The sequence below is a fragment of the Uranotaenia lowii genome, chromosome 3 (genome assembly GCF_029784155.1).
Source record: "Uranotaenia lowii strain MFRU-FL chromosome 3, ASM2978415v1, whole genome shotgun sequence".
NCBI lineage: Eukaryota > Metazoa > Arthropoda > Insecta > Diptera > Culicidae > Uranotaenia > Uranotaenia lowii.
In genome coordinates this window covers 173,759,585-173,784,745 of record NC_073693.1, presented here as the reverse complement: position 1 = coordinate 173,784,745, position 25,161 = coordinate 173,759,585, and the positions used below count along the sequence as shown (strand labels likewise).

General features: G+C 35.4%; 2 protein-coding genes across 2 annotated transcripts; one reads left to right on the top strand and one right to left on the bottom strand.

Moving 5' to 3' along the window:
* Positions 1 to 19,875: 19,875 nt before the first annotated feature.
* Positions 19,876 to 20,934, bottom strand: LOC129752857 (uncharacterized). Its single transcript, XM_055748644.1, has one exon. It carries the CDS (start codon positions 20,932 to 20,934, stop codon positions 19,876 to 19,878), a length of 1,059 nt encoding a protein of 352 aa, XP_055604619.1.
* A 216-nt stretch (positions 20,935 to 21,150) lies between these two features.
* On the top strand, positions 21,151 to 22,569 carry LOC129752856 (uncharacterized). The gene has a single exon (XM_055748642.1). It carries the CDS (start codon positions 21,151 to 21,153, stop codon positions 22,567 to 22,569), a length of 1,419 nt encoding a protein of 472 aa, XP_055604617.1.
* Positions 22,570 to 25,161: the final 2,592 nt, after the last annotated feature.

Sequence of the window (25,161 nt, the reverse complement as noted above, 5' to 3'; positions counted from 1 at the left end):
AAAGTCGGGAAGATCCAGACAAAATCTGGAAGGTTGACATCCCTGCCAGCAACGGCAACTAGAAGGGTTCGAAGGTTCGACCCGATCAGACACAAATGATGGTGTTAGAGGCACAAAGGAATTCAACTATTAACAATTTAAGATCCGGAATCTCGACGAAAATATCATAGTATTGTAGTGAATAGAAGTAATAATTAAATAGGAAAAGGAAATATGATAAAATAGATTGAAAAAGCAATCTGAGCTTTCGAATATTAACTACAGTAGTTTTTCGATTTTATCACGCTCGAAAAAATTTTCACCGTGAATATGGCGAAACCGTGAATATAGCGAAACTAAAATTTAAAGTGAAAAAATATATTTTCATCGTCTTAAATGACTGATTATAACGCATAATGTAGCGCATACACTTTGGATCAATAAATTTTGATCATAAGATGTTTACTAACACTCAAGGCCGGATTAAAGGGGGGGCAAAAGGGGCAATTGCCCCGGGCCCCCGGCTTATGGGGGCCCCCCGAGGGGAAAAAAAGTTTTATCATTACTTTAATCATTCTACTATTAATCCATGAAAAGAAATCAAAACTAGAAAATCGGAATGAAAACTTGAAATATTAAAACTTAAGGACCCCCGTGAAATAATATCTAGATTAGTTTTTGCCTTAAAAAAGTTAAGGGGACCCCCTAGAGTAAGCAGTGAAGGAGCTCTCTCACGTTTTTTGAGCTGAGAACATCAAAATCTTCTGGACAAAAATGAATTCGAAAAAAAATTAAGAAGAGTATGAGGCATAACACCTCAAATTTTCATTTTTTATCGAAACATATCAGTTTCGATATTCTGTACATAACAGGTAAAATAAAGAAAAAACCCGATTTAATACACTTGACAGTGGATTGTAGCCTTTCTTACAGATTTTTTTATTATCATTGGATGCATATGCAAGACACAATATACATAATTCCTAATAAAAACCGGAAATCATATTAAAGAATACAATTCAAAAAAAGTATACCTAGCATCCAGTTATCCTGGATATTGAGGGAATTATCTTCAAGCTCAGCACAAGCCAGGTGGTTTCGTCAAGAATCAGGACAACGCGAAGCTAAAAATCGGGATTTTCAGGACACCTCTTGATTTATGGAAATAATTGCAGCTCTGCTTAAATTGCATTAATGAAGGTACACTACAGGTGCTGTGAACGCCTTGATTTATGCAACAACAGTACGCAGCTTTTTGGCTGGCCTGCAGTTCATATTGAAAAAAAAAACACCATTTAAATATCATCTGAACCGAAGATTACCCCCTCTTAATTTGGTTTAACTGTTTTATGATAGATTTATTAGATTTTCTCATAGTTTAAGTATAAATTCGATTAAATTCGAGAGGTTTTCATAAAAATCAGGACAATTCAGGACATTTTATGTACCAATTTTAAAAATCAGGACAACTCGAGAGTTTAAAAAAAAATTAGGACGGTCTCTTGAAAATCAGGACAAATTCTGATTAATCAGGACACCTGGCATCTCTGAGCACAAGAGAAACAACAACAACAGCTGGACAATTGTAATGCACGTTAGAGGTGCCAGGTGTCTTAATTTTTCAGGATTTGTTCTGATTTTCGAGAGGCTGTCTTAATTTTCAAAAACTTTCGAATTGTCCTGTTTTTCGAAATTTTGTCTCCAAAATGTCCTGAGTTATCCTGATTTGTCAATTTTGTCAATTATGTCCATTTTGTCAATTTTGTCAGAATTTTTTAACTTTGTCAATATTGTCAATTTTGTAAAATTTGTCAATTTTGCCAATTTTGTCAATTTTGCCAATTGTGTCAATTGTGTCAATTTTTTCAATTTTGTCAATTTTATCAATTTTGCCAATTTTGTCAATTTTTAATTTTGTCATTTTGGACAGTTTTTTTTCTGTTTCATCAATTTTGACAATATGTTTTGTCAATTTTGTCAATTTTCTCAATATCAACTTATACTCGACAATATTGAAATCATGTATTTTTTATAAAAGTTTTCAACAACTTGTTAGGATGCATGCTACTACTAGATGAATTGATCCCAATATGACATTATTTTTTTCTAATAAGATTCTCTTTCCCTACACCCAGCATGAGATCAGCAGCGGTATCGACTATTTCAAAAGGACGTACGGCCAAATGTAAACAAATCGACTTGGCAGTTGGGTGAAAAAGTACCGTTCTTTTGTCACTCCGAAATTTCCAAAAAAAAACCCGAAGGGGGGGGGGGGAGTTATAAATAAAGTTTGAAATATTTTATGTAAATTTAGAAAAAAAAATCGAAAGATTAAAAGATTAAAAATCAAATTTTGGAAGATGGGAGTTATTTCACCTTTTGTACTCTTGATTTTATAGATTTATTTGATGAAAAATTACTTTATTTATAGATTTTGTACAATGATGTAATATGCAATTTTGTTGCACACAAACTTTCGTGCAATTTATTCCAGTTTATTTGTTTTTCCCATTATTTTTTTATTCCCCCCTCCCCCCACCCTCTCGCGATGTTCCAACAGGATTTGATTAGATGTTCTGAAATTTCAAACGCGTTTTTTTTCGTTCCGAGCTAACTGCTAGTTTCGCCCTTATGAAATGCTACGCTAGGTTTGTTTACATTATGCGCGTTCGCCCTTTTCCAAATTTACTACAAAATTATCTGACAGATTCCCGCTTGCGTTCTAAAATTTTAGCACAAAACGATCGCGGTTTGGGCACAGGCTAAAAGTTTGAGTCAATGCTACTAAATAGAGAAATTTGATGCGTATGATTCGGACGATACACACCAACTCAATTTCTCTCATGCTGAATAGCATGACCACGAACGTACGATATAAGCTCGAGCGGTATGAGAGAAATTGAGATGGTGTGCTCCGCTCGCGTCCCTTATGTGGATGTGGTTTCTCCTTCTAAGGAGGTATCGAAGCCCGCCATCGCTGCAGAAGCATGCGATGTCGGATGTTACACCCATCGACCTAACGTTATTACATAATGACGAATTTGAAATAGACCTTCGGTTTCTGTTACCAGAAACCGGTTCGGTTAATTGTGAGGTGGTGCCATTTGCCATTTAAAGTTTTGTCGAATATTGCTTAATTTTTGTCAAAATTGTCATTTTTGTAGTTTTCAATTATTGCAATCCTGCGTTACTTAACATTTTTGTAAAATTTTCGTCAATTTTGCATCTGCGTTACTTATCATTTTTGTAAAATTTTCGTCAATTTGCATTTTCGTCAATTTTGTGATTTTTGCCATTTCTGGAATTTATTTAAGAAATCGAATAATTTAACTTATTTAAAAAAAATTGACAAATTTGACAGGTCATTTTTGTCAAATAAATAGGTCAAATTATTCAATTTGTTCAATCTTGTCAATTTTATCAATTTCTTTTTCAAATATGTCAATTTTGTCAATGGATTAATTTAAGGGCCTTCTGCATATTTTACGATAGGGGGAAATAACTATGCCAACTGTCGCACATCTTCGAATAAATTTATGGCTGCTAAGAGATGGCGGTACAGTAGCGATCCTGATTTTTGGGCTGGTCGTAATTATACAGAGTAAACAAAATATAAGAAAAATTTAAACGAAAAGTTGAGTCATTATAATCATAAAGGTCTGGTAAATAGAATTGTATGTACTCAGGTACTTCCTTAATTCCAAATCAATGAATTTATAACACAAACACAAAAGATTTGTCTTTTTTAAAACTCTTTATCACCTTCTGATAAAATGGAATATCTAGTATTGCGAGTAGTACCAAACAGAGTACGTATTTGCAAACCAAATTAAAACGACCGTTCAGTTGGGTGAAACTTCTAGAAGCAACCGGAAACGAAAATAGAAAGGGCAAATCTCGGAAATATCAGAAACTTACGGAAAAATGCAGTTTTTTTTTTGATAATCAACGAACAATAAGTGAGCAATATTCTCGGAACAAAAAGTTTTTGATTGTTTTAATAGGTTTTGAAATAAACATATTCTTAAATCTCAAACATGTTTTTCTCGATCACAACCAACTGCTGGTTTCGCGCATATGAAATTTTATGCGAGTCTTTTTTCTGGTCGTGAGGTTTGACAGCTCTCAGCGCTAGTAGTGACATCTCTCTGTAAAATAGTTTCTTACAACGGTCCATTGGCACAGTTTTTTTTCTATTCCATCAATTTTGACAATATGCTTTGTTAATTTTGACAATATGTTTTGTCAATTTTGTCATTTTTTCGGTTTTGTAAATTTTTTTCAATTTTGTCAATTTTGTAATTTTTGTTAATATTGTCCACTAGGTCAACTTTTACAATTTGGCAATTTTGTCGATTTTTTTCAATTGTGTCAATTTGACCAATTTTTTCAATTGGCACAGTTTTTTTCTGTTTCAACAATTTTGACAACATTTTTTGTCAATTTTGTCAATTTTTTCTACTTTGTCAATTTTTTTTCAATTTTGTCCACTAAGTCAGTTTTGTCCAGTAAAGCAATTTTGTCAATTTTTTCGATTTGGTGAATTTTGTAATTTTTTTGATTTTTTTTTTCAATTTTGTCAATTATTGCAATTTTGTAAATTTTGGAATTTTTGTTAATTTTGTCAATTTTGTTAATTTTGTGAAATTTGTAATTTTTTCCAATTATTTCAATTTTGTCATTTTTACAATTATGTCAACTTTGTCAATTTTGCCAATTGGCACAGTTTTTTTCTTTTTCATCAATTTTGACAATATGTTTTGTCAGTTTTTTTCAATTGTTTCAATTTTTTCAGTTTTGTCCACTAAGTCAATTTTGTTCACTAAGTCAATTTTGTCGATTTGGTCAATTTTGTAATTAGCCAGTTTGGACAGTTTTTCCTGTTTCATCAATTTTGACAATATGTTTTGTCAATTTTCTAATATCAACTTATACTCGACAATATTTAAAATATGTATTTTTGATATTTGTTTTCAACAACTTGTCAGGATACATGCTACTACTAGTTGAATTAATCCCAGAATGACATTATTTTTTTCCAATAAGATTATATTTTCTCTACTCAGCATGAGATCAGCAACGGTATCGATTATTTCAAAAGGACGTACGGCCAAATGTAAACAAATCGAGTTGTCAGCTGAGTGAAAAAGTACCGTTCGAAAACCTACAATACAGCTCAATTTTTTCTTTTGTCCCCCCGAAATTTACAAAATATCTGAAGGGGGAGATAAATAAAATTTGAAATATTAAAATCAAATTTTGGAAGATGGGGTTTATTGCGCCGTTTTTCACTCTTTATTTTATTGGTTTATTTGATGAAAAATTACTTCATTTATAGATTTTGTGCAATTATGTAATATGCAATTTTGTTGCACAGAAGCTTTTGTACAATTTATGCCAATTTATTTGTTTCCCTCATTTTTTTGATTTCAAATTTCAAACGCGTTTTTCTCGTTCCGAGCTAACTGCTAGTTTCGCCCTTATGAAATGTTACGCTAGATTTGTTTACATTTGGCGCGTTTGCCCTTTTCTAAATTTACTACCAAATTATATGACAGATTCCCGCTTGTGTTCTAAAATTTTAGCACAAAACGATAGTGGTTTGGGCACAGGCTAAAAGTTTGAGTCAATGCTACTAAATGGAGAAATTTGATGCGTATGATTCAGACGATACACACCAACTCAATTTCTCTCATGCTCTCACGAACGACATAAGCTCGAGCGGTATGAGAGAAATTGAGATGGTCTGCTCCGCTCGCGTCCCTTATGTGGTTTCAGCGAAGTATCGAAGCCCGCCATCGCTGCAGAAAAATGCGGATGTCGGATGTAGGACCCATCGATTGGATATGTAAAATTCGGGGTCGTACCCCTTCATGAAGATCCATATTACCTAAATATGGTCTCGGAGCTTTGGCTCTATATTTTTGAAACCAGTTCGATTAACACTGAATTGGTATAAAAGATAAAATTAAAATCAACACTAGAAATTTTAATAATCTCTTTTACTCCTTCTTCCCGCTCATTTTGACGTCATCAAGACATCATGAGTGGGAGTGGAGCTTGTAACTTTTACCACTGTACACAGCGAGCGCGCCCACCGTGTATATGACGTCATGTATAATTTGACGTCATATATACGATAATCTTGATTTTAGTGATTGCTGGTTGTGGCTAGCCAGCCAAATTGACACGTTTTTTGGAGTGATGATTTGATGATAATTACTATGAAAATTTATTTTTCAAACTATTTTGTTTTTTTTTCTTTCTTTTATACATTGAAGAGGGAAAAAAATCAAATTTTTTAAGACAAAAATCATTTTTATTGTACTTCCCAGTTTCGCAAAAACGTAGTGACAAAGTTTATAAAAAAATCACACCAATACATACAAATACACTGACATCGTCTGAACTCGTCGAGCTGATTCGATAGGTACCTATAAAGGTATATTTAAGACCCATAATTAAGGATCTCCCAAATCGACCGATAACTATACCTTTCTGTAAGAAAGGCAAAAACATTTCCTCATTTTCATTACATTCAAACGACTTGCACGACAATAATGTTTGTTGTACCGAAAGTTTCCAAGTTATTGTTTACTGCACTAAAATAGCAGCTAATTTCGCTTCATGATAAACATTTCAGAATTTAGCCCGGGCAGTATCCGGGTGATTATCGCGTTTTATAATAACTTTTCATCTTTCAATCATTATTATTGAAATTTTCATTGGTTTATAACTTCTAAACCCTTTTCTCTCCCTATTTTTGAAAGTAAAATCTTAAAAAAAAACTGTCTTAGACTTGAAATTTTTATTGGAAAATTTTCAACTGACAACATTTTATAATCTACTGTAGTGAATATCCTGAATTCATCAGATCATTTTCCAAATGATCATTCTCAAATTATCATTAAAACTATCTGATAGTTGAGTTGTTAGTATCATTGAGTCATCTTCATCATCATTTTCTTAATATGAATATTTCTATGAAATTGATCTTATCTTTTCCAAATTCAATTCATTGGCATTTTCAAGTCTTCTGTTGATTCTTCAGCTACTGAAGTTCAGTTTCATAATTTTTCTGAATTTTGAAAATTCAGGATCTTTGTTTAAGGTACTAAACTCATTTGGATTCCTTATCTGATTTTTTTCAATGATAACTGATTCTGTGTTTTAAATATTAAATCTTGATTCTGAATTTTTTTTTCAACCGATCATTTTTGCACTAGTTTTGGCTTTGAGGGCATCGAATGAAACTTCTGTTACATTTAGAATAACAATTTGATTAAAAAAAATTATCTGATGAGAATCATGTTCAAAATCATCTCATGAAAAGGTTTTTTTTTTGTGTTTCAAAGACATAGAATTAAAATTCACATTTGTGCAATTTCTGCTATTTTCTGATTGTAATTTAATTTAATTCATATTTTGTTTCTCAAACTTGATTTGAAATTATGGTTTAGATTTGAGACACTGAATTTTGGTTCTGAATTTGACGTAATTTAAAGTTTTGAATTCTTAAACTCTTATATCTGTTTAGCTATGGAATGTGTATTAAATTATTGTGGTTGTTTTATTTTTAAATTTTGTTTTTTATGTTTCAAATCAGCATGATTTTTCCTAATTGTCACTAAATAAATATTTTTCGAATAAGCACAAACCAAACGATCAATGATGATATGAAAATCATTTGAAATATCTATCCGGTCATTTTTTTAAATAAGAGAATTTTAGTTGGTGATAAGGGTTTTAAAAAAAAATGAGAACTAAATTTTGCATTCTGCAGCTTAAATCAGAGCTTTCATTTCTAAGAAATTTCTTAACTCTCCCGCAATGTTTGCACATAAATCAGAAACTATTTTCTACGCAGACAACATGGCTATTTGAAGATAGTATACCGAACTCATGTCCAGTATTTTTACACGTTTAAAAACTTTTAGTTTTGTATTTTCTGGGATAGCATTTGATAAAAAAAATAGAATTTTAGGGGCCCCCCGAGAAAAATTGCCCCGGGCCCCCCGAAGGCTTAATCCGGCCCTGCTAACACTGATTACTACATAAGTTGACTATACACAAATTATTGATTTCAGTTCAAATTACTCTTCTCCATAGCAATTTTAAGATTTATTCTTGACGAAAAAGCATTTTCTCAGCCAATTAAAGTGAATTATTTAGTTTTTATGGAAATTCAACAGTCGTTGTTTCTTACGTCAATTTAAAAGAAAAATCCAAAGAAAACTGTATCAAAAAATTATCTTCTGCCAATTAATGATTTTAATATTTTCATTCTCACTTCACATTAATCTTTGATGAACTGAAAAAGTTACCTCATTGAAAAATATTTTGAAATTTGCACAACTTAGGCTCTAAAAGTGTGTTTCTCGAAATTTGTTTAATGGTCAGATAATTGTTTCTTTTTCATACTTTGCAGAAAAAAAAAAACAAAGTCCCATTTACATATTTTATGGCAAATCTAGAACAATTTTATCTGCATAAAAAAAACCAGTTCAGACAACACTAAATGCCGCCAAATCAGGATTGTACATGGAACACTCACAAGTAAATGAATATTTAAAAAATCAGATAAACGATAAACCTGATCTCTTTTCAAGAACGCTTACAGTCACCCACATTTTTATATGACTAAAAAACCAACAAAGTATACTATTTTAGAGCTGCTAAGCAAGCACAAATAACAACACTAGCAATAGCATGACATCGAAATACTTATTTCGAATATTACAAACTTTTTAAAATCCTAATGAAGATTTTACACACTTTACAGCTGAAGTAAGCAGTTCCATGACATTTTTATAATATTAATGCTTGTATACCATAACATAAACCTTGAAAAATACCATGAAGAAAGACGCTCTACGCTTTTGAATAAAAATTATGGTCCTCTAAATGGTTTCTGAATGATTTATGAAAAAGCGTGATAAAATCGAAACAATAACCGTGATAAAATCGAGCGTGAATTTGGCGAGTAGTGAAAAAATCGAATAGTGATAAAATCGAGAAACTACTCCAGAAGAATCTACATTATAAGAGACAGAGATAGAAATATAACTCATTAGATTTTGAGTATGCACGAAAACAAGAAAGAGAGAGAAGGAGAATGTAGAGCAGCTTAAAAAAATATGAGGTACATTTTCCATCTTTAGTTTGAACAAAATTGAATTAGAGAACGGAAGTAGTTAATGTTCCGAGTCAAAAAAAAAAATAGAGGGACGAGAATTGAGCTGAAGGTTGGAACCGTGAATCCACCGGTTACGACAAGTATGTATATAACTGATTATATATATTGAGCATGAATGACTTTTTCGAAAATCATCTGTTTTGAACTATCAATTTTTTGCGATTGAAGATAGAACTACACTTGTGTAAATAGTTAGCCTGTTGAACAAAATGATGCAAAGTTATGGGGATTGGTGCTGCAAACAAATGTTATAGGTAATCCAAAAGGTTAGCACGCTAGTTTATCCTACGACTGTTCAATAATTAAAAGCTTAGTTAACGATGGTCATTTGGAAGCTCTCTTACCTGACCACCAACGATCATTTGTTCCTGCTTTAAGTCGTCCCGTCTTTTGGTCAAGTGGTCAAGGGAGAGGCTTCCGATTACCATGTCACGGCAAGTATTTGTCTCATTTGAGCAATTCACGGAGTCACAAACCCATACATTCTAGTTTCATCACATATACGGAACACTCGCCAGATTGCTCGCTGATTGGATTACCGGGGTGCATCGAATTAAGCACGGTGGAGGCCCCCGAGCCCTTCGTCGCAGTCGCGCAGATTCCAGCCAGCGTCATCAGTCGCCCCGGCCCTGTGTTCGAAGAAGGCAACGGGGCTCTCCAGCCTGTGTCGCCAGGCAAGTACTCTTTTTCATGTTCTCACTCGTTCAATGACTGCCCTGCGCATACAGTTTAAAAAAAAAGTAAAGTACCGAATTTATTACAGAAATAATAAGTTCTAATATACTCCAAGAAGGCGTGCGGGTCGAGCCGTTTATAATTTTTTTTAAGGATATTCAAATTGCTACTTTGATAAAACGTCCTACATGATACCCGTAGTATGTTGGTTATCCACCATGGGTGCACGGATTCACCGCAGTTTCTGCCTGAATGTGTTCACGTGCATTCTTTAGATTATTAAGTTAGACAAATCTCCAATGCAGCATGACACCTTACCCGAACCCCATGGCTTCGTATGAACGGTTATGGATGTATTGTGGATGTGGATGTTATGTATTGTGTTGATGTAGATGCAGGTATATATTCGAAAGAACGAGTCAATCAGGTGGGCTAGTTTAAGTACATGTATTCCGGCATACCTGGCCTGCTGACAACTGATTGAGCATTCTTATTATATAGTCAGTTTAAGAGGAACTACATCTTACCTGTCGGCAACTACTCGAACTAAACAGGTTTCTTGCTGATACCGGGAATCGAACCCAGTACGCCTACCTACCTCCCTAAGGGTCCAGCGCCGATTGACCGGCGCATAGGGCTGAGATAAAAGATCTCCACTGCTGGCGATCCGGGGCCAGCGTCTTCACTTGCTGCCAGCCAAGGTTCTCGTCAACTGTGCGGATTTCAGCGGCTAGACTTCGCCGCCACGAGCTTTTGGGCCTGCCTCTTCTTCGATGCCCATCTGGATTCCAGTCAAGCGCCTCTCTGCAAATCTCGTTTTCATCTCTTCGCAGCGTGTGCCCAATCCATCTCCACTTACGTTCCCGAATATCGATTTCTAGCGCCTTTTGATGACACCGGCGATGAAGTTCAACGTTTGAGATCCAGTTGCCAGGCCACCAAGCGCGGATGATGTTCCGCAGGCAGCGATTCACAAAAACTTGCAGTTTTCGCGTCGTCACCGCATATGTGCACCAAGTTTCACACCCGTACAGCAATACGGATTTGACGTTTGAGTTGAAGATTCGGATCTTAGTTCGTAGAGAGATCTGGCGTGATCGCCAGATGTTTCGGAGACTCGCAAACGGAAATCGGGCTTTTCTGATCCGGGTTTCGATGTCCTTCTTGGTACCACCATCAGGCGTAATCTGGCTACCAAGATACCAGGCTACCCAGTACGCCTAGCATACCAAAACCAAACTCGCACCAGCCTATCCGCTACACCACATAAGCGCTTTTCTACGTCCTACATGATACCTGTAGTGCCAACATAATAGTCTTATGCTGTGAACTTTCATAGAGATTCGTTTATAGTATTTGCGCATAATTTGAGAGAAACCGAATAAATTATATGAAATCTCGGTAAAGATTAAGAATCAAGCTCGAACTAACTCCTCTTACGTCATCTATTTTATTGAAGCTAAGTTTAGACAGGAAAACATTAAAAACCATCATCACTATAGTATTGGTGTACCAAATATATTACAACGACACTTAAATTCACTACAGGAAATTTAATGAAAAGTTATTTTAGATGAAGGCACTAGTCAAAAGTGTCTCCTTCACCCATAATTCCAAAAAAAAATTTTTTTGCTAGAATGCAGAGGTGGCCTCGGTCCTGAAGCACAATATTGATCTTTCATCCCTTTTTTCCAAACTATCTTTTGACTATTAGGACGGGGTCGGCGTCGTTATTGATGTGTAAAGAGAGAGCATCAGTATTGTGCAAAGAGAATGAGCTGCTATTCCCGAGTACCATTCTTTTGACTTTTGCACAAAATTGATGGCCTCAGCCAATCACGGAGTAGCAACCATTGGCAGTGTGAAACCACACCAGCGATCATGGAACTCGAAAAATAGTAGTCTTATTTTACATTGAATTTAGGAAAAAAAATCTAAGCATCCATTGCTCAAAAATTGTTTGAAACATTTCGGATTCAATGATTTATGGTGGATGTGAGTAGCCAAACAAGCTAGGCTAACGGGTATATTGATCAACGAAGCTTTCGCTTGCGGGAATAAAGAGGCTACTGTGAACGGCTCGCAAGTCCAAATTAAGCTTTGCAGTTCGGATTTATAATGTTTTGGAAAGATATTACATGCTCGCGTAAGTCGACAATGTTGCGGGCAGTAGGCTGTCACTGAACAGCGATCACTTATGCAACATGTTGTCTTATTATGAGTACACATGTGACTGACATCACGCTTGCTCCCTGATCCGCTGTATTGCCGTGAATTGTCAACGCTGCTTCTCTCCCTAGTCAATGCGAACTAGGCTTCGGGTGGCTGAGGCAATGGTAAATACAGTTGAAGCTCTTTTTTGGTGTGGCCTACGACCGCGCAGTCAGAACGAGTGTGTTGTTGTGGCTTGCTGATAACTGCAGAAAATGATTTGTGGGTGATCACTCTGCTTGTGTTAGAGTGGTTTCGTGTGATAATCTATGCAACAATTTTGGACAATGAAATCTTTTACTAAGAGCAAATGATGTCGCAGCAATCAAGTTGTTGATCTTAACATGGTCATAACTAAAGATGTACCGAATAGTAGTATTTGGCCAACGGCCGAACACTGAATATTGACTTTTTCAACTAATCGGCTATACGAATATTCAATTAGGAAGCAACCCATAGGACTGTCACGACGTGAAAAAATTTGCTCTTCCAAAAACTGTTGAAGTTTTCAAATAAATTGAAAATTTTTGAAGTTTCGGTTAAGTTGGTTTGGTGCAACGGGGAATGAAGTCGGATTTGCTGTGATTTGGCAGATGGATTTGTGTTGCTCAGGTTCCCGGTTCCCTGATCTAATGCCAAGCTTCAAATCAGGCGCCTGGGACCTCCGGACTAAAGACTGCACTAAAGATGAAGGAAGTATAGATGCAGGGATTTAACAGTTCTTGGACCGGGACTCAAAGCTAAGTACCATTTTTTATCGTAACATTGTCATCACAGTCATCACATTTATTGCATTCCAACGGAACGCCCGTAAATAGGTTTTTGTATCAAAGCTTTTGTAAATGGTTTATTTTTAGAGGATGTTTAATCATTATCAAAAACTTTTACATGAAAATCTGCTGAGAAATTGTTTGTTTATGATTTACGATCAAAAGCTTAATCACTTTCATGTTGCTTTTTTAAGTGCATAACACTAGTCAAAAGTCTTTCCCGATAATATCCTTTTACCTTATCCACACAAATTTTTTTTTTGCTAGAATGCAGAGGTGACCTCGGTCCTAAAGCGTGAATTATTATTCTTTCAATCCCTTTTCTCTATATTCCTTCAATCCATTGACTATTAGGACGTGGCCGGCGCCGTTATTGATGTGTAAAAAGAGAGCATCAGTTTTGTTCATTTTGAATGTGCGGTCAATCCCAGAAACCATTCATTTGACCTCTGGATAAAATTGATGGCCTCAGTCAATCACGGATTAGCAACCATTGACGATGTGGAATCCGTTCTAGTGAGCCACGCTTGCGATCATGGAATTTTGAATGCGATTATTTTAATATCGGTAAAAATAAATTTAAAGATTGGCGAAGCTTAAACGGAACTAGCTGATCCCATACGAACTCCGTTTCGCTTTCAACTTGGAATATGTCATGATCAGTTTGTATGAAAGTCAATTTCCAAGCTTTTTCCAGAAGCACTTCCGAATTCATTGTTCAGTAATAATCGCAAACTATTGAACGATCACTTTTTCTGTCGTCAGCTACTAAATTTGAGTTCAGGAATCAATTGACCGTGCCAAAAATCCCCGTGTATAAATTTCGACTCGACCGTTGCATAACAACGCAATTGTTGCCAAAAAGTTTAACCCCTTACGGTGGTCTCTTGTACAATCTTTGATATCTGGAATTGATAGCCCTTCCCACAAAACTCCCGTGTGCAAATTTTCAGAGCAATCCATTGCATAATAACGTAAATATTGCTTAAAACAGTGAAACATTAATTACAAACATTGGACATCTGAAATCGGTTGCCCTTCCTCGAAAATTACCGTGTGCAAATTTTTATCAAAATCCGATGTCAAATAACGACGAAATTGTAAAAATATTGGAAGGTTAATATGGACGACCTCCTTCGCCGGCCCCTTACACTAAATTTAATACCTGAAATTCATTGCTCGTCCTTCAAAACTCTCGTGTACAAATTTTCATCTGAATCTGATGTATAATAACGACAATATCACATTAACAGTGAATAGGTAATATGGTCGACCCCTGATTTTAGTTTGGATAAGTGAAATCAGTTGGTTGTCCCTAATAACTGCTATGTGCAAATTTTCATCTCAATCCGATGTATAATAACGACAATATCACTAAGATACTGAAAATTTAATATGGACGACCCCTTTTGCCGACCCCTTACACTAAATTTGATACCTCAAATCGATTGCACGTCACTCAAAACTATCGTGTACCAATTTACATCTGAATCCGATGTATAATAACGTCAATATCGCAAAAACAGCGCACGTTTATATGGACGACCCCTTTGGCTGACTCCTTACGCAAAATTTAACACCTGAAATCAATTGCTCATCTTTAAAAACATCCATGTGCAAATTTTCAACACAATCCGACGAAAAATAACGTCAATATCGCGAAAACAATATTTGTCTTGTATGGACGACCCCCTTCAGAAGGGGTCATCCAAAAATCTGAAAACATTTTTCATCCTTCCTGGTCCTAATGAGTATCCTTGCCAAATTTCAGCTCTCTAGCTCTTAAGACGGCTGAGTCTATAGAGGACAAACAAACAAACAAACAAACAAACAAACATACAGAAATTGCTTTTTATATATATAGATTATTGATTAAGAATATTTTTCATGTTGTGTTTCAAGTTCAATGATTTAAGGTGGATGTGAGTAGTCAATCAAGTTAAGCTAAGCTAAGCTAAGCTAAGCTAATCGGCTATACGAATATTCAATTAGGTTTTTAATGAAAAAACAAAAGCGATTATTTTAATATCCTTCTACTTCTTCCATCATAATGACCCCCCTCATGTTTTTTAGTTGTGTATTTTCAACTAGATGATATTACCAGATAATGTATTACAAGATCTTTTTTAAGAAGGGCATTATCTGATTTTCAAAATATAACTGAATAACTGAAAGGACATCAGATGACTTTTCGCTTCTAGGGCGATTAACATAAAAGAGACTGGGTTCCTGTGAAATATGGGACAAAACATGTCGAAACAGGTGCCAAGCAATTTGAAATAGCTTACTTGATTTCGAATTTAATGAAGGTCGAATTTGAGCAAGATCTCTTGTAAATAGTTGTGAAAAACAACGATGATCTTTAACCTTAAGCATACCATGCTTTCTTGCACACGGTCGGAAAATTTAGGCCAATTTTCGAAAAAATTGGCAAATCTGAGCAAAATCTACTCATTATTTTAAAACATAAAAGAGAAAAAAGAAATACTTGAAATTTATAGTTTTCATTGAATCACAGCAGTCGTGTTAAAATCGTATCGGAGGATTAAATAAAAATTTATGTTTATTTAAAATATTTTTGATAATCGTTCTTAAACACAAAATCAAAAAAAAATTTAAGCCAACTTTTTTTTATTTTATAAAGCAAATAATCTGAATAAACCCGAGCAAAATCTTGAAAGTTTTATACAATATCTGGGCATCCCGGCCAGATTTGGCTTATTTCAAATTCTTTATTTGATTTATGAGCAAGCCTGAATATATCAAGAAAATCTGGAATGAACGATAATCAAAGTATGAAGCGATACTTCTTCTGGACGATCTATTAAAGGATACCCGGATACAACTAAGATGTTTTACTGAAAGCATAACTTTTTGATGATTGTGTAGCTTTTCAATATTACTTTTGAATATTTTGTAAATTATCCAAAATCATTAAAAAAATTTACAAATCTGTTATTGTATAAATTTTAAAAATAAATATTCGACATATTCGGCCAAATACTTAGGTCAACTATTCGGTGAACATAAAATATTCGGCTTAACGGTTTTGGGCGGTATTCGGTACATCGTACAGTAGTAAAATTGATCATTTCTACCCAAGATTTCTGAATCATGCCTTGTTTTGGCGTTATTCATTTAAAGTCATATTCATAAACAAATAATTATTTGTTTTCAGTCTACACATTGGATTCAAGAACTATTCATCAACATTTGAAAATCAATCGGAATCTCAAATATGGACTGATTCTTTGCACATTTATTTGAAAGATTTATTTAGAAAAGATTTTTTTGCTATTTTTAAAAACATGGTAACCTGTTTTTGCAAATTTTATGTTCACTTTTAAACAGTTTTATTTCTAAAGTATGTTGCAGTGTGTTCATAGTTTTCTTTAACAAATGTTTTTAAGACATCCGTGTTCATTGACTGTCCGTGACATTGTTCAAATCAATTTTTTTTTGTAAACAAACTTTTTAAGAGCTTAAATTTATTTCCAGGTGTATGAACAACATGAAAATTCTACGTGAATATTTGAAAAAGTCAGTATCTGAGGCCAAGCCTTTAAAAATAAAAATAAAGGAGGTAAAACTCAGACTGGGCCAGAAACTGATCAAATGAAAGTTGATGCAAACAAATCTAAGAAACATCGTAGTCGAGCGGCCAAAAACTCTCTGGATGACAGAAAAAAATCAAATCAAGATTTGAAAACAACTAAAACACCTGAAAAGAACAACAAAAAATGTTCGAACGATCGTTCGCACTGCAATATTTCCGCTTATATCTATCACTTCATGGTAGTTGGCCCGTGCTGAACAAAAATTTGATATTTGATGATAAAGTTTTAAGTAAATTCTACTCGTTTAATTTCACATCTTACGTTTTTCTAACTTTCTGTCCTTCTATAAAAAGATGTCCCTATTAGAAAGGACATCACTTTTCACCGATAAATTAAAATAACAAACATACATTACGGAGATTAATTTCTTCATATTATCTTGGAGTAAAATTCAGGATAAAATAATAAAGTGTCATCCGCTAACAGTATAAGAATGCCATTTATGGCAGATTGCTACAATCGTTTATACCGTAAACTGGTGCATCATTCAACACCTCTCAACTTCAACGGCCCCTGAAAAATTAATGTACACAAATAATCATACTGCTTGTACATAAATTTTTTTAAAGTTGATGGGACATCAAATTGACGTAGTCGGAAAAATTATTCGTTCAACCAGTTATTTTTGAATTTACAAAAACATGAGATTTTCACCCTACCAAGAAAAAGGAGTAAGTTGCAAAAAACTTTTTTTTTATAGAAAAACCAAATGAAAACGTTGGAAAATTTATAGTTGTTGATATATTTGTTATAAGCACCAACTGCAGTAATTTTTGGTGTTATTCGAATCAAATTTTAAATTTTTTTTTCTGTCAAAAATATCAAACATAGGGTGTTGCATACATTGAGGGGTAAAAAAGGTACAAAAGTACTACTAGCTGAAAACATAAAAAAAATTGTATGGAATGATAACATTTGAAATAAACAAACGCGTGTTACAAAACAATCATATTCCAGCATATGGAAACGAGATTTGAAAGGTGAATCTTTGATTTGCATTTGATGCGTTTTAGCCCAGACTGATAAGTGAATGATAAAAATATTTATTTAAAAAAAAATTGGTGATAGTCCGAAAAATATTTTTACACCAACTATGTTGGTATAGCACTGAAAAATTCTACACCTTAGGGGTATGTGTCGGCCTATATAGATTTTTGCTATTTGCCTCCCGTAGAAAAAATATGTGTCTCACATAGAATCAAGACATATTTCAGCCTTAGGGGCCGTCCATAAATGATGTCACGCGTTAGGGGGGGAGGAGTGGTTTTGATTTTTGTGACAATTTGTGACATGGGGGGAGGGGGGACAGCTTGAGCGTGATATCACTTATCATTACAAAAAAAAAAAAACGCAGCAAAACAATAACAAATGATTTTATCCTAAATTCATAAAACTATACTTGCACCATTCATTTAATGAATAATAATACTCACGTAATCACTTTTGGTAAATTTTCTTAGCATAAGAAAGTTCACAAGAGCACTTTCACTGCAACACTCAGGAAGGTCCTTTCCACTTATATTGTGGCAAAACGGGAACAGGATTGCTTGGCTATTCTAACCTGTGGAGAAGATTTGGATTGCGAATGGATTGAAGAAGAGGAACTAGATTTGGATGGTTGGATAGAGATTTGGTCATTGATATGGAAAGTCATCAATATAATCCTTGGACTCATGATTCAAATGTGTTTTAAGCAATGATTGAAGGCTTGTTAAAAGTTGTTAACCTTTTTTTTCAATTCTTTGAATAAAACTGATGAATTTAAAAAAAGCAACATTTTTAATCAAATTTTTATGAGTTGAAAATTTTACTCCGGAGGGGGGGGGGGGGGGCGTGGGTTAGGAAAACGTGACGTAATACAAAAAGGGGGTTACGAAATATGTGACAATATGTGACGGAGGGGAGAGGGGGTGTAAATTTTTTCCAAATTTTGCGTGACATCATTAATGGACAGCCCCTTATGTGCGACACATAAAAATCAAAAAATCACGCTAATAGATGTTATATGGTAAATACATTCGTTTAAAAAACGCCTAAAAATACGCTTCAATTTGTTCTGCAAATAATGTTTTTTTTTATCTGTTTCAATAACTGATTTTTTAAGATTTTGGCGTACTGAATTCAAACCATTTTAAAGATTTCGTCTATCACTTCTAGTTTTGGTGATATGGCGGTGGAAATTATCAAATTGATCAGTTTTGAGCAGACTTGTAAACCATCGACATTTTCTCTGACAGTCGCACAGCCTGCTTTTATCAGTTTCATTGTTCGTGCCATCAAACGAATGCGACCGAAAACTTGCCGAACAGTCGACTACCATCAAACGAAACGACATTCATTCTTCTTTGTGTGATTGTCGAACGAAATTTCGTGTCTTGGTACACGAGAGGGATAATTTGATGGTCAAACGACCATAATTCCCGACAGTTTACGACATCGCCTATCGCTTTCACGCAGCAGAACTTACAGACTCAATAAGCAAATGCAATCTTTTCTATTCACTCCCTCCTGTTGAAAAAAAATTCGCCACTCTGCAGCGCCGGGTGATGTTTGGATGTGTTGGTCGAACAATGTGGAATGATTATCTCGATTATCTACGCAAGAGGGATGAAAGTCAAACGACTAACCACACAAAAGATCAAAATTTCATTTGACATTTTTTTGCTCTCCGATCAAACGATTGCGCTCTCCACGATTGTCACGAACGATGTGTGGTGGTTGTCTCCGGAAAAATTCAAACGATGGTGACCACTTACAAGCCTGGTTTTGAGTACAATCGATCTTTCATAACTGATGAACAAAATTGCCGTTTTTTGCAGGTTTGAAAAAAAAACTTCCATAAGAGTTTTCTTGGAATTCAAAATTACTTGCAGCCTTTGGGAAATTCGATCATAGAGTCAATAAGTATTTGTATTTTACATTTTTGTCAAAAAAAAGGACGCCAATTAAATAACTATTTTTTTACCTATTTTAAAAGTTATCTCGAAGACTAAAGCTTACAAAAAAAACTAACTAAGTATTGGGATTCAGCGCCCATAAATAAATCAAAATCAGTTCTGAGATTCCTTGCACTTTGGAAAAATGTGAATTTTGTTGTCTTGTGTTATGTATGATGTTATTTTCAGAAATTTCATAGAGAAATCATGCCAAACGTTGATTAAATTGAGTGATTTTACTTCAAAATTAGCAATCCACATTACCAAAGTCATAAGATTTTACTCATTTTACTGGTTGTGCTAAACGTAAAAACTTATGCTACACAAATAACACACGACGTATTACAGGACACGACACTTAACGTTTTTACTAACGGAAAAAGGAATTAAATTTACCTTTTTTTGTCGACCGGTTTCGGGCTCGATGTTGCCCATCTACAGGACGATGTCCGACTGACTAGATGAAGGAAAAACACTCATACATGTTCATACTATCCAATAGTATTCGTCGAAGGGTGGTCGGGTTGTTGAAAACTTGGTTTGAGCAGGTTGAAAAGCGGTGATATGATTGGAGCGTCATCCTCGTTCATAAGTGGCCTTTCCGATGTAGTGATATACATGGATTCCCATGCGTTTAAATGTGACGCTTTGCGTACACATTTTTTGAACTTAACCTTTCCCCAATCTATGTGATGATTAAGTTCTGACGCGTGGGCAGCTACACTTGATTCGTTGCTCCTGCTGTTATCTACTGCGTTTTTGTGCTCCTTGATTCTGGTTCTGAACTTCCGTCTGGTTTGCCCAATATAGACGGCCGGGCAGTTTTGACATGGAATCTCATAAATTCCAGATCTCTCTTCCGGTGGCACTTTGTCTTTTAGAGAAACCAGTCGATCTTTCAAAGTGTTTGAACTTTTGTAAGCCACTTTCAGACCATGTTTAGAGAGAATCTTACAGATACTATTTGTCAGTGGTGGGTGGTACGGCAGGCTGACTCTTTGGGATTCATCTCTTTCTGGTTTGAATGTGGTTGCGTTGCTACGGAGCTTTTTTCTTTTGTGTTTTCGGAGGATTTTGCTGACGAATTCCTGATCGTATCCGTTTAATTCACCACCCTGCAAGATTTTTTGCTTTTCTAGTTCGAATTCTTGGCTCTCCATCGGTATGTTGTACAGACGGTGAGCCATCGAATGAAAGGCAGCTTGCTTTTGCGCTCCAAAATGGTTTGAATCAACCGTAATATAGCGATCTGTTGACGTGGGTTTACGATAAATTCCGAATTTCACCGTGTTATCTTCTTTTCTGGAAATTAACAGGTCGAGGAATGGAAGTTTCCCATCAACTTCTTTTTCGACGGTAAATTTAATCGTACTATGCTGGTTGTTCAAAACCTCAAGCGTTTGCGGGAGATACCGTTCCTTTACGGTGGCGAAGATATCATCAACATAACGCCACCAAACACGAGGGAAAAGTTTCTCCCGTTTTTCGAGATCTGTTTCGAAGTCACTCATGAAGAGTTCAGCCAGTAGGGGGGATAATTTACTTCCCATGCTGAGGCCGAAGGTTTGCTTGTAGAATTTACCCCGAAACAAGAAGTAATTCTGATTCATACAAACCTCGGCTATGGTGACGTACGCTGCTATTTGGTTTGGGGGTGCGCGGCGTCGCTCCAGGTGTCTGCGAAACTCGAAAGAAAATTCCTCGTCCCGAAGCCAAAAGTAGCCTCATTGTATTGCCTCCCAAAAATTCATAAGAACCCAATCGCAATGAGGCCCATTTCTTCAAACATCTGCACACCAACCGAAAAAATGGCAGCGTGGTTGGTAGAAGAAATGCGGAAATATCCAGTTAAGCACGGCAAAAGTGTCCTCAACTCGGTTGACCTAGTGGAAAATTTGAAGGATTTCAAAGTGCGTCGAGGAGAGATTTTAGTCTCGTTTGATGTCTCCGCACTTTTTCCCAGCGTCCCTATTTCTGACGCCTTACGCAGCCTTCGCAGACACCTGGAGCGACGCCGCGCACCCCCAAACCAAATAGCAGCGTACGTCACCATAGCCGAGGTTTGTATGAACCAAAATTACTTCTTGTTTCGGGGTAAATTCTACAAACAAACCTTCGGCCTCAGCATGGGAAGTAAATTATCCCCCCTACTGGCTGAACTCTTCATGAGTGACTTCGAAACAGATCTCGAAAAACGGGAGAAACTTTTCCCTCGTGTTTGGTGGCGTTATGTTGATGATATCTTCGCCACCGTAAAGGAACGGTATCTCCCGCAAACGCTTGAGGTTTTGAACAACCAGCATAGTACGATTAAATTTACCGTCGAAAAAGAAGTTGATGGGAAACTTCCATTCCTCGACCTGTTAATTTCCAGAAAAGAAGATAACACGGTGAAATTCGGAATTTATCGTAAACCCACGTCAACAGATCGCTATATTACGGTTGATTCAAACCATTTTGGAGCGCAAAAGCAAGCTGCCTTTCATTCGATGGCCCACCGTCTGTACAACATACCGATGGAGAGCCAAGAATTCGAACTAGAAAAGCAAAAAATCTTGCAGGGTGGTGAATTAAACGGATACGATCAGGAATTCGTCAGCAAAATCCTCCGAAAACACGAAAGAAAAAAGCTCCGTAGCAACGCAACCACATTCAAACCAGAAAGAGATGAATCCCAAAGAGTCAGCCTGCCGTACCACCCACCACTGACAAATAGTATCTGTAAGATTCTCTCTAAACATGGTCTGAAAGTGGCTTACAAAAGTTCAAACACTTTGAAAGATCGACTGGTTTCTCTAAAAGACAAAGTGCCACCGGAAGAGAGATCTGGAATTTATGAGATTCCATGTCAAAACTGCCCGGCCGTCTATATTGGGCAAACCAGACGGAAGTTCAGAACCAGAATCAAGGAGCACAAAAACGCAGTAGATAACAGCAGGAGCAACGAATCAAGTGTAGCTGCCCACGCGTCAGAACTTAATCATCACATAGATTGGGGAAAGGTTAAGTTCAAAAAATGTGTACGCAAAGCGTCACATTTAAACGCATGGGAATCCATGTATATCACTACATCGGAAAGGCCACTTATGAACGAGGATGACGCTCCAATCATATCACCGCTTTTCAACCTGCTCAAACCAAGTTTTCAACAACCCGACCACCCTTCGACGAATACTATTGGATAGTATGAACATGTATGAGTGTTTTTCCTTCATCTAGTCAGTCGGACATCGTCCTGTAGATGGGCAACATCGAGCCCGAAACCGGTCGACAAAAAAAGGTAAATTTAATTCCTTTTTCCGTTAGTAAAAACGTTAAGTGTCGTGTCCTGTAATACGTCGTGTGTTATTTGTGTATCATAAGATTTTATTCATTTTAAGTGGATTTGTGCCAACGTAAGAACTTAACTACACAATTAACACACGACGTATCACAGGACACGACACTTGACGTTTTTACAAACGGAAAAAAAGGATTCAAAATTATTTTTTTGTCGACCGGTTTCGGGCTCGATGTTGCCCATCTACAGGACGCTGTCCGACTGATTACACAAAGGATAATTAAAGGATGTCCGACCGAAGATTTTCATGATAAGACGGAATAGTTTAGATGTAAAAATCGACCACAAAGATAATGAGAAAAACTTCGATACACTTTTTGACCGACTCAATTTAACAAATAAAAAACACATACAGTTCCCCCACAATCATTAGTCACTTAACGTATCCTTTCACCACAAAATGTTCGTTTATAAAGCATTTCCCGACTTGTCAACCGAACAGCTGATTTCTCATGTTTACAATTTTCGGCACCTGCGTGGTAGGGTAAAAAAAACAACAACACTACGCATGTTCAATGGCGGGATAGTAACGAAACTAAATTGGGGGTGCAAATGTTATGCATAACCATGGTAATGCAAAATTCTTAATTTTTTAAACTACCTAATATTAAATAATTGTAGACATGAAATACTTTGAAGATAATGTTGATGTTATGAAATGTTAATTTGAAAAAATAATTTCTTTTGAAGAAATAATTGAACAGTGCAAATCTCTGAAGTTCAAAATGGCGACCGGTTGGTGTTAACATTTTTCAAAACAAAAACAAAAAGCTACCCTACCATCATCTGTCTCAGGAAATGCTCTATTCGGGTGTTAATTTACCAAATATCAAGCTTTGCATGAATTTCAGTCATTAAATACTTTCTCTTTGAGTTCAAATATGTTTTTATTTTCAGTTTTGGTTAAAAAATAACATAATGTAACGAAAGAATCAACGATTTTCAAAACCACAATTATGGGTCAAAATTGTAGCTTGTAACAATTATTAGTCAAATTGCCCACAATTATTATAGTCACATAGAAGTCCATGGCAACACCCGAATATCAACAAGTTTCTGTCAAACATTCACTGGCATTTTTCGCTAGTATACATTCAAGGGGCAATTGGGTCGAACAAGCAACCAAGAAATGTTTTGTTCTGCTTGCCAAAAAGTGATTCATGATTGTGTGGAGCTTGGTGGATTCTGTAACGATTATGGGTCACTTTTATTTTGCCGAATATTAGGGTAGATATTTTAAATTTCGAAAGGAGCTAGTTTTCGACAAATTTTCATATGTTTATATTTTTGCTGTCCCACTTTAGTTTACGTTGAATATAAAAATTCTTCTAAAGAAGTTATTGAATAGTAGAAAATTATTTATTTAAAAGTAACATTCTAAATCACCTGTGAAATTCAATGCCATCGACCAAATAAGAATGATTTTAAATCACGAAAAAACTTCCCTTCTATTCGATTTAAAGCAAAATAAAAGGAATCAATGGATGGATATTTTTGCTAACATTTAATGAATTTTCAATTGCTTTATGAGCTGTTGAAAACTAGCGCTGGAAATTCACCTAATAATCTATTTTTCGACACCCCTCTTCTTGGGTATGTTTATACTGTTTCCATGGTGTAAAAAGCGCCGTGAAGTAGACAAGCAATTCCAATACGCAAATATTCAAGTTCCTGAGCTAACAAAGGAGGTGAAAATATGCTTGTCAAAAATTAAAACTTTTTGTGTCGAAAACTAAAATTGAATGTCGAAAACTAGACCATCGAGAGGCTTTAGTTAAAGGATAATATAAACGTTGTTTTATAACTTTTGATCAATAAAAGAGATAGAGAATGAAGAAAAAAGTTTGATTTCTATAATCAAACATATTTGAAAGGAAAAACTTTTGTCAAATAATTTGTTTACATGGTTTTTCTGACAAAACAAGCAAAAACTGTGGATATCTAGGTATTTTACCCTATAGCATTTTCGTATTTCATTTGCTTAGCTGCACTTGGAAAATGTATACCCGTCCTTTGTGATTATATGGGACCAATTCATTTGATTGGAATCTTAATTATAATTCGACAGCTTATAGTTCACCAATGATAAAAAAGTATTCAAACAGCAATTTTACTGTTATCAAATGCACAAATAATATTTTTAATGCATTTTGATGATATTATCGATTAATTAAAAATAATAGTATTAAATAATTTCTTTTAGTTTAGAAGATATCAGCAGTTCAAATGATCGGTGACTAATAATTGTGTGTGACCCATGATTGTGGGGGGACTGTACTACAAATTCACTGCAAAGTCAGACAAACATATTCACATATTCACATATGGAGTACGTCTGCGAGTAAATAAACTTAAAATTGTCGGCAAAACCATCTGTTGTGATTTTTTTTTTCTCTCGGCAAGCATTCAGTCAATTGTCTTTTAAAAACGGTCCACA